Below are 16,155 nucleotides of genomic sequence, written 5' to 3'. Positions count from 1 at the left end.
CCAAATCTCTACCAATGTTATTCAAAAATTCGTCATAAGGCGCGGTTCTGGGTTTGTTTAGAAAAGCGAAGTACAAGTGTCAAATACAAGATGGCGTCAAGATAACTAGCAGAACTGACAATGCTGGTGCACTTTAAACAGTCTTAATTCTCGGCTCATTATCCTTTTAAACATGGAAAATTCTGAGGCAATTTTTATGATAACCGGGTCTTTAGAAGACTACAAATCAAACTGGGAACTATCAACAAAAGTTTAAATGCGTGTTTTATAAAAAATGTTTTCCGCTTAATAAAGAAGTCATCTTGCATTACTGACATTCCAAACCAAACCAAGACTTGCGTGGAAAAAAGCAAACGAGAGTCAACCAAACATTGTCGAGTTCTCCGAGTAGAATACTCGGCAGAGTTCGGTTGACTCTCGCTTGACAATAATTACTGTGGTACAATAGGCATAAAGTTTGGATTGCATAACTTACGCATTAGATTCTTTAATCTGTAAGACAGTAAGTACTTCATCAGAATAAAATTGTATTAAATTAACTTTGAACTGCCTTGGTTTTGTCCTTCCCGTACATGTTGTCATTTAAGAGTCTCGAAACAAGCAGTTTGCACGGCCCAATGGAACAGACCGTTATCATGATTGTTATTCATGGAACCAGCGGGTAAATAAAGGTTTCACCTACGTGCTTGCTTGCTTCCTTGCAGACTGTGGCATTTGCTACTTGGACGGAGAATTAAAAAACGCGAGTGACGAATATAATTTTCAGTGGCGTGAAGTGAATTTGGAAAAAACTGAAGAACGCAAAAAATATATATCTATTAAAGAAAGTGACAGACATATTGAATAAAATTTGCAAAGGTTCGAGATACATGTATACTGACTTCTTCTACACAATAAAAACAAGCAAGTGAATGTGGTTAATCTTCAGTTTTTTTTTTCATCAAAACAAAAATCGCGTCTGAGCACGTTAGTACTGAAATTCTTAAAAAGTCCAGGACAACTTACAACAACAATTTACACACAAATTAAAGAAAAAAACATGATTCCTCAGCAAAACATCTCGGGTGAGTTACATAAAATTTAACGTTGGGCGTAAATGCTATCGTCAGACGTTAAAATACTGAATGTGACTGGGCTGAAGGTCTTGCGTTAGCAGTTACGCCCGACGTTAAATTTTATGCAACTCACCCCTGGACTGCAAATTCTTAAGATTTCCTTAAGATTTCTAAATAATCTCTTAACTCACAAAGTAGGAATAACAACTGCCAAAGAAGTTACATTTGCTATCAAACTATATGGTAAAAAATAAAGAAAACATTTTTAGGACGTTACTCAGCTCTCCGGTCTGCTCGCGTCGACTTTGAACATGAATAACATTTTTTTTAATTTTGAGCTAATGCCATGAAACTTTAGTACGTGCGTACTTTTTCTAAAATTTTGTCTGGGAAAAATGTTTTGTAGTAAGTTAGTGTTCTTTGACTTTGATGTTATCATAGCGAAACATTTTGGGCAGATAGTTGTTTCTTAATATGGAAAACCTTTTTTGAATTAAGAAAAATTACTTTTATGTTTTTAACCCCATAGTATTGTTTCTTTATATGTTTTGATTACTTTTCGTTCAATTTTGGCGCTTTCCTGAAGTTTTGGGGCAATCCAGAAAACCAAAGGAGGCGGATCAAAGATGAGCGCCATTGTGCAATCATGACGCGTAATTACCACGTCATATGACGTAATGATTTCCCCCTGCGAACCTAAAAGGAAACACCTTCGGACTTATTATCTATCCTTCAAGTTTTGTTATTACAGTTTTTTATATTTGCGAAGTTATGGAAGACCCGCGTTCCCAGACCACAGTGACATGACTCAACCACGGCCTTAGTGACAGTCAAAATGGGCGTGGTGCATTCAGAGGAACTCGGATAACTCGTGTGTTTCACCGCTGTAAAGATGCTGATTGTCATACGAGATCCCCTACTGCTTCTTCATAGTTCGAAATAGTTGACGAGCGAGCTGTTCTGTAACTTGAGTTACTTAAGGTTTCCAAATTATCCTGAGCGTGAGGTCGTGTACCGATCTTTGTTATGATTATCACAAAATACAAACAAACGTGAATTAGAAAACCTAGGTACATTGGCGGGCCTGCATCCAAGAGAATCTTCATGCTTTCCTCTTTGATTTCACACCTACAAAGGAAAGAACAAAATTTTGCCCAATTTATAGCCGCCGAAACTTAATTCAGCATCTTAATTAAGTTTATACTGATTCACACTGATAGAAACTGAGGGGAGACTGACAGGCGTGAGGGATTATGGGATTATTTTGATGGACAGATGGCAATAGCCCAATTTCGATATATTAAAATTCAGCCTGAAACAATAAACATCACTGCGAGGCTCCGGGTAATAAACCCATATAAACTCTACAATTTATTCCCGGAGCCTCGAAGTGTTTTTTTATTGTTTCAGACTGAATTTTAACATATCGAAACTGATTGGGCCATTGCTCCAACGAATAAGTTCATTTTTCGGCAGTCAGCTGCACAGGAGATACCCTTTTAGCTTCAAACTATTTATAGATAAAGTTGCGTTTTGGTGGACGTCAATCAAAGAAAAGCCGTTGAAATTATTTTGAATTCTGACAAGATTCCAAGGTAACCCGGTAAGAAACTAAGAATTTTACCTCGCTAAGAGAAGGCAAACTTTATTTAAATTGATTCTCGCGCCAGATCGAGGGAAAATAAAAAGTATTTTTAAATTAAAAATTTCAATTTTCACTGCACGTGATAATTTGCTCACTTTCAAATGTTTTATAAAAAAACACGGCTTGGTCTAAACAATGCCCATTTTTTTTTAGATAACGCTGTTTCAACTTACTTGATTTTTCTGTCCACTGGTCCAAAATACTGATCAATCAGGCTGTCAATGAACACGGATAATATTCCTAACATTATAACCGGAACTAGAAAGTGATTAATTGTTCTGTTCGGATTTTGAATGGGCAACGCTCGTGCGTTGACCTTCATGAATAATCCCATCAGGAACAATGTAGTGAGCCCGCGCACTGTGTACTTTGCAGTGTCCCAAATCATGAACGCCTGGCCCAGAGGAGCGATGTCCTTCCTGTCATGCGCAGTAGCTGCCCAGTAACCGGCAATAGCTGATTTTACCACCCAGCAGGTGAATCCAACTGCACCCAAACAACACACCTGAATATAAAAGAATAATGAATTGAAGGAACCATTCGACTATTTTTTCTGAAGAGGGAGGCCTCAACTGTAATAAATGTCCCTAAATGTAATAAAGGTCCTAAGTGTAATAAATTTCGGCCTTAAATGTAATAAAGGTCCTAAGTGTAATAACTTTCGGCCTTAAATGTAATAAAGGTCCTAAGTGTAATAAATTTCGGCCTTAAATGTAATAAAGGTCCTAAGTGTAATAAATTTCGGCCTTAAATGTAATAAAGGTCCTAAGTGTAATAACTTTCGGCCTTAAATGTAATAAAGGTCCTAAGTGTAATAACTTTTGGCCTTAAATGTAATAAAGGTCCTAAGTGTAATAACTTTCGGCCTTAAATGTAATAAAGGTCCTAAGTGTAATAACTTTCGGCCTTAAATGTAATAAAGGTCCTAAGTGTAATAACTTTTGGCCTTAAATGTAATAAAGGTCTTAAGTGTAATAACTTTCGACCTTAAATGTAATAAAGGTCCTAAGTGTAATAACTTTTGGCCTTAAATGTAGGGGGACGGGGGAGGGGAAGGAAGTCGAATGCAAATAAACATTAAATTGGGTTATAAACGGAAGGAATTTTGTTACTGCCAACAGGGTGACCGCTTAAAACAAGGAGCCTGTTAACAGTAAGTTTGTATTAATTTAGTCTCAGTTCAATTTCGTGTTGGAAATGCAAGTATAACTGGTGCTGATTCCCACTACAAGGGGCCAGTCAATCATTGGATGGAAGAAATTTTTCTGACAGGAAAGGGGGATTGGGGGGGGGGGGGGGTGAATTAGTTGATTGTGGGTTAGGGATCAAAGAAAGGGGGTTTATATACTTAAACTCAGACGGCGTAACCTTATAATTCAATCAAGTTCCACTTAGATGCCAACTTGGAGTGACGACGACTGGTTCAAATCGGGTGCAGCCTATACCGTACCGATTTCGTGGAATCTTTTTCTGCGTGCGCAAGCTTCACTAGTCAGGCCGCCAGGACTAGGCCTGGAAGACTCAGTAGTGAAAAAATACATAAAAAAAAAACATTATAGTACATCGAAGTCGCTTCTACATCAAATTTACAAGCAGCAAACTAATTTCCTGTCGTATCTTGCGATTTTTCTGTACCTAATTCAAACGTGCAAAACCAACCGTTTAAACGCAGTACCACTTGGTTCGTCGGGAATGAATTACGCTGTACATAAGGCTTAAGCCGGCCACACACCTCGCGATGTCCGCGATCGGCGTATAACATCGCCGATATCTGGCATGTTAGATATCAACGATTGAATTCGCCAGCATTCGCCAAGTGTGCTCGCTCTAGCGATTTTCTACGCTCATCGCTGCGAATCGCCAATCAACGGGGATGAGCTATTTTATCATATTGCTTTTCAAAATGGTAGTTAGCAGATAAGATGAAGCCAGGGAACAAGCTCGAAGTGCCAGTGTCCACATCAATCGGTGGCGAAAATCGCGTGCGATTTTCGCTGGCGATCAAATTCGCCGCGATCGGCGAGTAAAATTGCCTTGTGTGTCGCCGGCTTTAGTAGACCGAGGAAATACTTACGGTACTCTACTGACTTACCATAATTTTTACTCCAGGTGACTCCCTATTTTCACCCTCCTCTAAGTTATTCTTATATAGAAGGCATATTCCACAACTGACCATCACCAAATTGACAATAATAGGCAACCCCTGGACCCACGCGTACTGCTCAATGTTGAGGCTGTAAACGTAAGATAGCCCACTGACTACTGCAACAATCAGGAACAAACACCCAGCCATGTATCCAATACAACTTTGTTGTCGAGCCGCTGGCGCCATATAGCTAATGACAGGACCTTCAAGCTCGTCGACTGCCGCATCATCCGCTTGTTGTCCACCATTTCCATCGTCTCCTTCATCAGTCTGAATTTCCAATGAGTGCTCAAGAAAAAGCAAGCAACACAACAAGCGATAGTCTATGATCAAAGCTTTGTACAAATCTGTAAAAACATCAAACCAGCTATCGAGTGTTTCCTGAACTCCGGTTAATCGAACATCGCTGTCCACATTTACCTGAGAATCTACCCATTCCATCAAGTTATAAAAAGACATTATTCTGAAATAAAACTGAGCATTCCTTCTGTATTCCACACAAGTGATCGTGTTCCGTAGGTAAAGATAGGCAGCGGCTTGAACAACCTTCTGAGACAGGAATAATGATTTGTCTATGAGGACATAGGTCCATAATTGATATGGGTCGCTCGAAGGCTGGTACGAATTCTTGGAAGCTTGAGTTGATATTATAAGCACAATCTCGATGATCGTGAGAGGAAATGTTATCGACCCAACAACTAGCCCCATAGAGGGCTGCTTTCGACCTAATGTTGGCTCGTTTCTCTCTTGTCGTGGCTCTGAGAAGAAACGCGCTGCGCCGAAGAGGGTAAAAGCTACTCCCATGAGAACAGTTATGCTTATACGAAAGTATAACTTTACTTTCAGGTTGTCGGCATTTGTGAAGACGTTTATAAAAGCCAGCAGTGCACCGATGAGAAAGACAAAAAACGTTCCCTGAGATGAAGACAATCTGACACAAGGTCTGAGACAAACGCTGAGAATGCTAAGAAAAAATATTAGGATGTAAAACAGCCCTGCACCAAAAGCAGCGATAGACTCAGACGCCGCTACCGTTGTGTTTTCATCGTGCCCATTCACCTCGGAACAGCGGACGACAATAGATAACTCTGAAGACATGCTGCTTGCTCAAATTCCGTTATGATGTATACACTTGTCAGATTTAGTGTGATTAGACTGGTACTCACCCTTAGAAGCTCGAACTAACAAATCACTCGTACGCTTTTTTACCGGCTCCACTTAGTATTATTGATAGCTCAGGAAACTAGCGCTAATACTAGACAGGTCATGTTTTTCTCGGAAACGATTTAAACGCGATATGCTGTAGCAAAAGCAAACTTACCCTACCCTCCTAAGCAGACGCCCTTTGGGCTCGACACGCATTCATTTCTGGGAAGTTTGCGTGACGTGACGAGCTAAAGAACGTCTGCGTTGATCAAGACTAAAGCAAACTGTGAATGCTTTTGGATAAGGTAACCACAATTAGCAAAACTCCACCCCCATATTTTTTCCAGATTTTTTATTTGTGTCACCAATAAGTCCTTTGCGCTAGATAAAAGTACTCATCTGCGAAGAGGGAGATACAGTCCACTCAGTGAAAATGCGGATGGATAGTCACGGCGCTTACCAGAAAAAATGAACCTTATTTAACCACTCTTTCTAATTCCGGCTTTAAAAAACTGGTTACTAATTGCTTGTATTGTATTATTTTTTTTTTTACCTTGTACGTTCATTGGGTCCTATTTTTTCAGTTCAACCTTTTCAGGTCAAACAAGTATAGCACTGTCAAATTACATCGAAGTGGCAGTCTCACAAGCTATTTTTGAGAAAAAAAATGGTGATGAACTCTGACAAGAAAAACAATACGGTGTTTCTGTCTCGGAACCATCGGAAAACCATTTTGAAATTTAAAACTAGCAGCTTCCCTTCTCGGAGGCGGAATCTGCCCGCGGAGAGTTTTAACCTGGACAATTTTTTTTTACAATGTAATATTTTGGCAAAGGCCATGAACCTTGACGGCTGCTTTTAAGAAATTTATCTGGGAATAATTTGATGTGGTCGGTTAGTGTTAATTGGATAATTGATCCTCCAAGTATCATTTTCAGGGCTCAGTTGTTCAAAGCCTGATTAAGCTAATCCTGGATTAACGTAAACTTTGATTCGAGTTTAATTTCTAATCAATAAAGATTCTTCCAAAAGATCTTTGTCCCTCAGTTTTCAATTACAGTCAACTCTCTCTTCTCTGTAACTAAACTCTCTCTTAGGCGGACATCTCTCTAAAGCGGACAGCGGACACTTTTTTCCAACATGTTGGTTCGATTCAATAAACCTCTCAAAGCGGACACCGGATGTTTTTGAAATTTTATAACAGGTCCAAAATTCCGAAAAATTAGCGCAATCAGATAACAGTGGTTTTAATAAAGTATACCAGACCTTACAATATGTCTTAATACAATATTAAAGTCACTTTTCCCGTCATTTATACAGCAACTCATTTGCGCTGCCGTTTACTGGAATCAGTTGAGTCACTTGTATTCTTCCTTCGCTTTTTCGCGTGATGGTTTAGATCAACCGCAGTTGTAATATTCTCGTTTACTTTCCCCAAGCACTTTGCTATCCAGGCCACGACCTACAAGATGCCAGACTTGCAACGCAACAACAGTGCAGCATAACTAAGTTTTTTTCGTCGTGAATGGGAGTTATGAACCCTAACTCCACGTACTGTCAAATAACAAGCGACACAAACGAGTTTTGTTAAGGTTGATTCACAAATGTTCAAAGTGTGTATGAACTATGTTGGATTCCGTAAGGAATGATTAAAAGAGACACAGCCGGCTTGTCATGACTACATTGTACACTGTAATTAAAGTAATAAAGCACTGGTTTCAGTTTTGATGTTCGGGTATCAGTTTACATGAACTCTCTCTAAGGCGGACAGTAAATCTGGTACCGAGGGTGTCCGCCTTAGAGAGAGTTGACTGTAGACTTTTCATTACCTTTAGCTCGATATTAGCCTTTAAAACAATTTTTAATGAGCGAGATGAAAACCTCGATTAACTTTTAATCGTAGATTAGCGTTAATCGCCTTTCGAACAACCCAGCCCAGATCTTTAGTAGTCGCAAAGGTATGGAGGGGAGAGGGGAGGGGAAGGGGGGGAAGAAGGCGAATCTTTTCTCCCAGGCCCAGAAGACACAAAAAAAGAGGCCCGGTCAAGATAAGGGTTAAGAACTTCGAATTTCCGCGGGGCAACAATCACCCGATCTAAAAAAAGCCAAACCCACTGTATTGTGTAAATATTTCTTTGTTATTATTTTATTTCTCAGAAACTATTTTAAAATCGACACTTGTAGTAGCAAAAGCAAACTGGGTCAGGCTCATGCGACCCAATAACATTCCCAATGCTGCCACTGTAACTCTGTATATTTTCTTTCGCGCGTTTAAATGTTATCTCGGTAAATGTTATTATTTTCGAAAGCGCTCTCGTGGTTTTGTTAATATGTCCAAGATATTGCGACGACCTATCTACGTTGGTGCAAAAGGGCCACGTTTAGATAAAAGGAAAAACGGGGATGAAAGCTGTTTGTCTGTTTGTTTGCCCTTCATTTACGTAACAAAGCGCGTTTCAATAATAGATGGAGGATGTGCCTTCTTGTATGTTTTCATTACGAGTTAGCTAGGACGAGAATATTCCGAGAATATTCTCCGAGTAATTTTATTGCGTTAAATCTGTTGTTTCTTCGTCGTTGCAAGTGCATAGGAGAACAGTCTGTAAGATGTTTGTTCTTTCTCCTTTTCGGCTTATTTTAGCCCTTTTCAGTTATTTATATCTGTGAATGTTTGCATTATAAACGTTTCGCTTTCGTTCTTAAGAATTATTTCGCTGTTTTTGTATTTTTAGTTTGACGTTTTAATACTCGTGATGAAACAAATCGAACTCCTGCTACGCGGTCGTCCGATTTTTTAAAGGGACTATGTCACCCCCGGCGCATGCGCGCGTTGTTGAGAAGCACTTTGAAATCGTTTTGCCCAACTTTTTCAACTAAATATATGTTTCATATATTTATATCCAATTTTTTCAAATACCGTCGGATAGTTCAGGAAGCTGTTTTCATCTGTTTGAATCGCCTTCATCTTCGGAAAGTTAACTTAGCTCTTCATTTACAAACGTTTTTTAGTTATCATAGACGCTGTTGGCGCGGCATTTTCAAAAGCTTTTGCAATGGCGGAAAAGCAAAAATCCTGCGACGAGTTTTATGCAAATTAGTCTCTACCGGACTCTATTTTTTTTATACTACCATTACAAATTAATGGATTAAATTAACATCATAACATCGTCTGTTCTTTGGTTTGATCGTGATTTATCAGTATCGAACGGCATTTCTCATCCTGTGTGAACCCTGAACCCTTTCTTTGTTGCATAACGTTCCTATTGTCTTCTTTAATTTTCATACTATTTAAAATGCCCAGCGTACGCAATCGACAAAAATCGATCATTGAAAAACCAATCCATCCACTGCTACGAATCGATGGAAAGTAGTTAAACGATACCGTTCGGACAAGAAATATCATTGCTAGTGCATTGCAATTAATTGTGATCCGAGTGCCTTTAAAAATTTATTCAATTGTCATCAAAGATTGCGTACGCCGGTCTCAACATTGTTGTCGTCGAAACCAGCCCAGGATTATAAACGCATATGCTGAGTTTCTTGAGTGGGGAATTCTTTGCCGAAGAGCAAAGGACAGTCAATCGAAAACTACGAACACGTACCGTGCGTTCTCGGGTAGAATTCTCGGCAGAGATTCACAGTTGACTTTGTTCGACGCTGGCAATCTTCAAGTTAGTGGGAGTGAAACCGCATCTAAACTAATCGTCAACAATCAATAAATTCAAGAGAGAAATAAGAGTTCCCAAGTTTAAGAAACAGAGAAGCTCTCTCTTACTCTCAACATAGATATCTGCTGGATCAGAAGCTTCAGCTGGCCACCGTTAAAAGAAGAAATGAGGCGATTCTCAGCTGAAACAGCTGAACTTCCAACAAAAGTGTGAAACCAACTTTTCAAACCAGTTATGGGCAGATACTTGTGCATCGCTGAAATGTAGGACAGAGTTTGAAGCGCTGCCTCTGCACCTTAGAATTACAATAGGAAGAAATTATAGAAGATCACAGCCTTTAGAAAAAGAAAAAAATCAATCTTATTTGACAGTGAAGCCAGCTTTGCCGCATTCAGCCTACACACGAAACGACAGTGCCTAATCCTCCGGACAGTATCGAAGATAAAAAAAATAAATAAATAAATAAAAAAAAACGGGCACCGAGCACTTAGTCTAACGTGAAATGAGTACACACGCGGGAATTCAAACAACAACAGTGCGCCGACTTCTGCCGCGCTTTTAGCCGATTGTCAATCAAGCGGCTCTGCCAGGTCTTTAAAAATCATCGTGCCTTGCATAAGACAGTAAAGAAAACACTTCTAAATGTTTTAACCACAAGAAAGCTACTGCCCCCTGGTGTAGTTTAAGCAATAGTGTGGATCCGTAATTTTCATTGAATCCCTGATGTCAAAAACCGTGAGGAAGCTAAGGGTTGAACGGCATTGAATCATCGTTATGATATGTTCTGAGGAATTCGATCAATGTGAAAATTGATTTTTTTTATAATCTTTTATTATTCAGTTCAACTATTTTATTTTTAAAGAACTATATTCATGTCCGTCATCAGAGCCAAATCTAAGCTAAGAAATTGCCTGAGCTTCACCAAAATTCAAAGTACCACATTTTACTTTAAACATTCACTTTTGAACTCACTAAAACTCACTAATAATACTGAGCCACATATTACCTATAAATTAACTATGTCATTAATTACAGAATCAATGTCAGTAAAATATATTTCTATGTTACTCGGATAAGTTTCCTTGTTGTTTATTGTAATTGTAGCAGTAAAACAATGTGAACAAATAAAATTAATGAAATAGAGTTGCTGGGTTTTTTTAATTACATAATCAGATAGAGATTCTTGGTGGGTTTTTTTTTTTTTGGGGGGGGGGGGGAAACACTAAATGAAAACAATAACATTAATTAATTTTTTTACTGCAATGGTGAAAAATAGGTTGAGAACATTATTCAATCAAGTTTTGTAACACTATTTAAAGTTTAACTTAGGTGCCAACATTTATTCTTCGATCGTTGGAATACCTCGTATTTTTTACTTCCACTTGAAGTAAACCAACTCCTGCTCCATCGTTTTCCAAGCACATCTCCGAGGGGTTTATTATATTTTGTTCGTCCTCTTCTAATTGACAACGCTTGCACTTGGAGGATTTCTGTCATTTCGCTCGTCGCGAGGTTGCTTTGCAAACTTTGAGTGGATGATAACCAAGTGCAGAAACACATGAATCAGGAAACCAAGATACATGGGTGGGCCGGCGTCAAACAACATATCCAGGCTCAGTTCTTTGATTTCACACCTGCGATGAAACAACATCATGTTCATTTTAATCCAATCAAGGTGTTTTTGACACAGCGCTATAGATTTTATCATGATAGGTTGTGAACGCCCGTTGTTTTCTCGCAACTTTCCTTACTGATAGTTGGAGGACGTTACGATCTCCATAGTTCTAGCTTGATTTTTTCTAGAAGACAAAGTAAAGCTTTCCTCTGACTTTTATTGTTAATAGCCACCAAACGTTTGTCCTATTCACAAGGCGGTAGGTATGGGACGTCTTGAATGGCACGTCTGAATTTCTTGTTCATTTGACCATCAAGAAAGGGGTTCAACCTTTTAAACCCTAATATCAAAGAACAGATTCTGATATCTTGTCCCCATACTTTTCTTACAAAAGTACCGGGGAGAGGTTATTAAAATGTCAAGAAGTTTCACTTTGGGTGATCATATCCTTAATTCTCATGACCTCAGGGGTTGAATAAGCATCGATATAACAAGGAGAAATTTGATGCTGATCACTGTGAGAGCTTAAAGGGTTAATTGTTTTTTCTATGCATGTGAGAGGGGTACCATTTCGGTAGAATTTGGTACATCAAAGGGTTAGGGGTTAGGGGGTGAACCTCCCTGGGAAGTTCCCACTCCGCCCCCCCCCCCCCCCCCTCTCCACTGATTAAAACCTTACGGACTACCCCTTTCCAATACCTACAAGAGTCTACTATCCAGCGGCCCAACGTATTGGTCAATCAAGCTTTCTAAGAATGTGCCAAGTATTGTCAGCATCAAAACGGGCATCAGAAAGTGATTCAAGTTCTTGTTCAAGTTATTTAAGGGCATGGTTCGAGCGTCCACCTTCAGGAACAAACCCATCAGAAATACTGTAGCAAATCCACGTATTATAAACTTGGCAGCAACCCAGGAAAAGTAAGACGAGTGAATGGCGTCAGTAAGTGCCCAGTGAGCGGCGATTGGTGCTTTTGCCATCCAACACGTAAATCCAACGGCGCCTAAACAACAAACTTACGAAGACAAAACGGACAAAGCAGGTAAAAAAAGATTGACATAAAATATTGCCTTAGAGGCTCTGTAAGTTTGGTATTGGAGAAAACGTTTCATGAGAACATAGAACCCGAAAAACAACGTCTCATTTCTCTTTGAAGATTCTTCCTCCAAACAAAAGGTGCCATAAGCGCTCTGGATCCAATAGAATCGATCCATGAAGATTTGTTTGGAAAAAGAGCTCCGTTCAAAGGTGTGCGTGTGTGAAGTCATTTCACTCAAACGCTGGCTTAACAAAACATTTATCAAAGTTACTCCTGCCGAGAGACGGATGCTGCCTCATTTTGCTAGTGCGCGTATGTTCCCCTAGCCTGCAAACGCAGACGTATTTCCGGCTGTCGAGATTCTCTCCGACGAAAAATATCTCGACAGCCGGAAATACGTCTGCGTTCGCAGGCTAATGTTCCCCTGGCCTTCCAGGATGACCCGAGAGATTGGGAGTTTTTTGGGAGGTTGAGGGGGGGGGGGGGAGGGGGGGAGGGTGTTGATGGTGATAGCAATACGAGAAAAATAGATCGGATGTAAAAGATAAATTGAGTGTAAATCACAGAAATTTCAGATTACATTAGCTGAAAAAAAAAAGCCTTATAGAATTTTTGAGACTAATTTTTAAATTAGGGGGGGTTGTTTCTAAAAAACTGTGGTGCTGCGTCGGTGGGGAGTAGAAACGAATGTTTGGTTTGTCAACAGAGTTGATAATTTGAAGGTAAATTGGCCACCGTTAACGCTCCAAACGTCATAACTCGAATCTCTTTGCGGTGGCCAATTTATCTTTGGTTATCAACTCTGTTGATAAACCAATAAAACATTCCTAATTACTGACTTGTTGCATCTTCATCTCTGAAAAATGTGAAGACGTCCCCAATTTTTTTTTTTTTAATTCCAATAGTTCATGCCATAGGATCTGCTTTTCCCGCAAGGTCTTAAGCCGCCCAAGACTACCTCTGTGTTACCATGATGATAAACAATCTCGTACCCAGAGTCCTCAGGCTTTTTGGTCAGCGAGTAAGCGCCAGGAGAGACTCTGGAGAATTCGAAAAAATTTAAATTTTTTGATTGGTTGCTCTGTATAAGCTCCGTAACGGCTTTCATTGTTTTACGTTAATGACCAACGGCAAACGTGAGACTCACGTTAATGTTTTCTTGGAAAAATGGGTACATAGATGAGAATAGTGCAAAATAATTCTGAATTTTGATGCTAACACAAAACTCCTCAATTTTACTGAGAAATTGAAAACAGCATTTGGCAAATATAGGGTAAACATGGTTTTGAACTGTACCGACAGAGGACTTGCCGATAACAAAGTATCCAGCAGGGATGTCCCAGAAACAAGAAGTTTTGGATCAGTCAGTCAGTCCGTCACTCAGTCAGTCACTCAGTCAGTCACTCAGTCAGTCAGTCACTCAGTCAGTCACTCAGTCACTCAGTCAGTCACTCATTCACTCAGTCACTCACTCGCTCGCTCGCTCGCTCGCTCGCTCGCTCACTCACTCACTCACTCACTCACTCACTCACTCACTCACTCACTCAATCGATCAATCAATCAATCAATCAATTAATCAATCAATATTGATGTGGACATTCCAACTCAGAAATAATCTTTTGATTATGGGATATGGGATACGTTTCTCCAAAATGAACTAGTGATCTTTATATGTTGCAAACATGAAATCAACATACCATAATTTTGACACCAGAACCCTTAGTCCTTTCTGCTGAGGGGAAATCGTTGTATAGAAGAAAAAGAACACCAAAACCAATGACTGCCAAGTTGACAACAATGGTGAATACATGGATCCATGGAGGGATTGCGAGCTTAGGTATGTAATAGAGGGCGCAGCAGATCGGTGCAGACAGACTGGTGAGACCGAGCATTAAACCAAGACTTCGACATTTTCGCTCCGAACTGGTCAGATTTCTGGCCATTGGCTCGTTACTTTCGCCGCTTTCCCCATCCGCCTTGTCTTCTAAAGAATGTTCAAGGAACAATAATGAGCACAAAAGGCGATAGTCTATTATAAGTGCCTTGTAAAACATCGTAAAAACGGCAAACCAGTCACCGTAGATCTCTTCTGCCCCGCTCAGTTTTACATCACTGTCCTCGTTCACCTGAGAATCAACCCATTCCACCAGGTTGAAAAATGATAATATTTTGAAATAAAACTTCGCATTTTCTTCGTAGCGTGGGGAAAACGTTTTATATCGCAATATGATATAAATGATCGCCTGAGTGATCTTCTGAACGAGAAAAGTTAGCTTGTCTGATAAAACAAGGATCCAAAACCTCCGAGATTGTTTAGAGTCAATAGTGTCCTTGGAAGCGTAGGCCGATGCTAGAAGAAACACTTCGGTGATGATCAAAGGGATGGTTATCGCTCCAACGACGAAACCCATTGAAGGCTGTCGTTGTTCCAAGGTAGACTGGTTACGCGCTTCTTCTGGTTTAGAAAAGAACAATGCAGCGCCAAAGATCATGAACGCTATTCCGACCAGAAACCCGCCAGCAAGGCGGAAGTAGATCTTAACGTCGAGCTTGTTTGAATTGGTGAATATATTGACAAAAACCATCAGTGTTCCAATAAGAAACAGCATAAAAGTGGCTTGGGACGAGATCATTTTGACACATGTCTTGAACCAAACGCCGAGAATGCTCAAGATGAGTAAGACCAAGTAAAAGAGCATGGAATACGACGCGACGACAACTTGAGAGGTGAACACGGTTGTGTTTATAATATCCTGTTCGCTTGCTTCAGCACAGTTAAATTTTGGACTGAAGTCTGCGTAGGAACTGTTCCAATAAGATTCCATGTTCACGGCCTTTAACGTCTTAACTCAAGCTGTTTGGCGGTCTGCAGATTCCTCGGTTGCAAACTTTTTTGCCGCCGGGCTCAGTCTCTTGGTATTGCGGGAACTAAATGTAAGTTTAGTAACGCAACGATGTAATTCCACGTAAACCGGAAGTTGAAATTGCAACCGGACACGAGGCTAAACTTGGGCGGGCAATTAACTTCATTTTAACCCTCCATGCACATCGACGGGTTTGTGCATTAAGTCTACATAAATGAAGTTTACGTCCCAATGATTCTGAGTTATTTTCAAGAGATTTTACGAAGTGTGCTTTTTTACAACGTCAGGTTTAACCGCAGTGCCAGTGTGATAAGCAGATGAAATACAGGTACCGTGCTTCCAAGAAGCAGATCTTTTGTCGGCCGGAATGATCAGTCTCAATATTAATTAAGTATAACCGAAAACTTGACCTGGGGAATTTTTCAAAGCTATCATAACAGATGTGAACAAAACAACATCAAAGTGTCAATTGAACTGAAGGATTTTTTGATGACTCAATCAATTCTCACTTATTTTGTATATTCGTGCCTGTGAGCAAATCTGAGACGCTTCGGAGGTAATCCAGTCTATACTCTGGCGTAAGGGACCGTTCATTTTTTATGAGCATGGGGGGGGGGGGGGGGGGGGGCTGGTGGGATTTAGGGGGGGGCACGAGAAAAAAATGGCACTAAAGGGGGGGACTACCAAAAAAAATTAAGTGAAAGAGGGGGGGTCACCAGCAATAATTGGCTAGTAGGGGAAATTGAAAGTGGCTCAAAACAGAAACAGATGAAGAAATTGAATATTATTTCAATTTTATTTAATGCGATTTTCCTAACCACTTTTAATTTGTTTTACATACTGAGGTCGAAATCTGCATTTTATATTAACAACAACTGAGGAAATGAAGCACATCTGTTGGAAAAGCAATAATGAATATAAACTGAAGTAGACACCTATGTTTGTACAAGTTCAAATTAATATAAAAACGTAACAGTCT

General features: G+C 39.8%; 2 protein-coding genes across 2 annotated transcripts; both read right to left on the bottom strand.

Moving 5' to 3' along the window:
• Positions 1-912: 912 nt before the first annotated feature.
• Positions 913-7,020, bottom strand: LOC146476258 (uncharacterized). Its single transcript, XM_085114792.1, has 3 exons — positions 4,793-7,020; positions 2,874-3,205; positions 913-2,183 (listed from the first exon to the last, which is right to left on the bottom strand). The coding sequence occupies exons 1-3, from the start codon at positions 5,942-5,944 to the stop codon at positions 1,958-1,960; spliced, it is 1,710 nt and encodes a 569-aa protein (XP_084970918.1). The 5' UTR covers positions 5,945-7,020; the 3' UTR covers positions 913-1,957.
• Positions 7,021-9,459: 2,439 nt separating this feature from the next.
• LOC146476257 (uncharacterized) lies at positions 9,460-15,561 on the bottom strand. The gene is made up of 3 exons (XM_085114656.1): positions 14,006-15,561; positions 11,979-12,288; positions 9,460-11,294 (listed from the first exon to the last, which is right to left on the bottom strand). Exons 1-3 carry the CDS (start codon positions 15,135-15,137, stop codon positions 11,120-11,122), a joined length of 1,617 nt encoding a protein of 538 aa, XP_084970782.1. The 5' UTR covers positions 15,138-15,561; the 3' UTR covers positions 9,460-11,119.
• Between the last annotated feature and the right edge of the window lie 594 nt (positions 15,562-16,155).

This window comes from Pavona decussata, unplaced genomic scaffold (genome assembly GCF_977016875.1).
Source record: "Pavona decussata unplaced genomic scaffold, jaPavDecu1.1 SCAFFOLD_78, whole genome shotgun sequence".
Taxonomy (NCBI): Eukaryota; Metazoa; Cnidaria; class Anthozoa; order Scleractinia; family Agariciidae; genus Pavona; species Pavona decussata.
The sequence above is the reverse complement of the archived record's forward strand: the minus strand, read 5'-3'. Positions and strand labels throughout refer to the sequence as shown.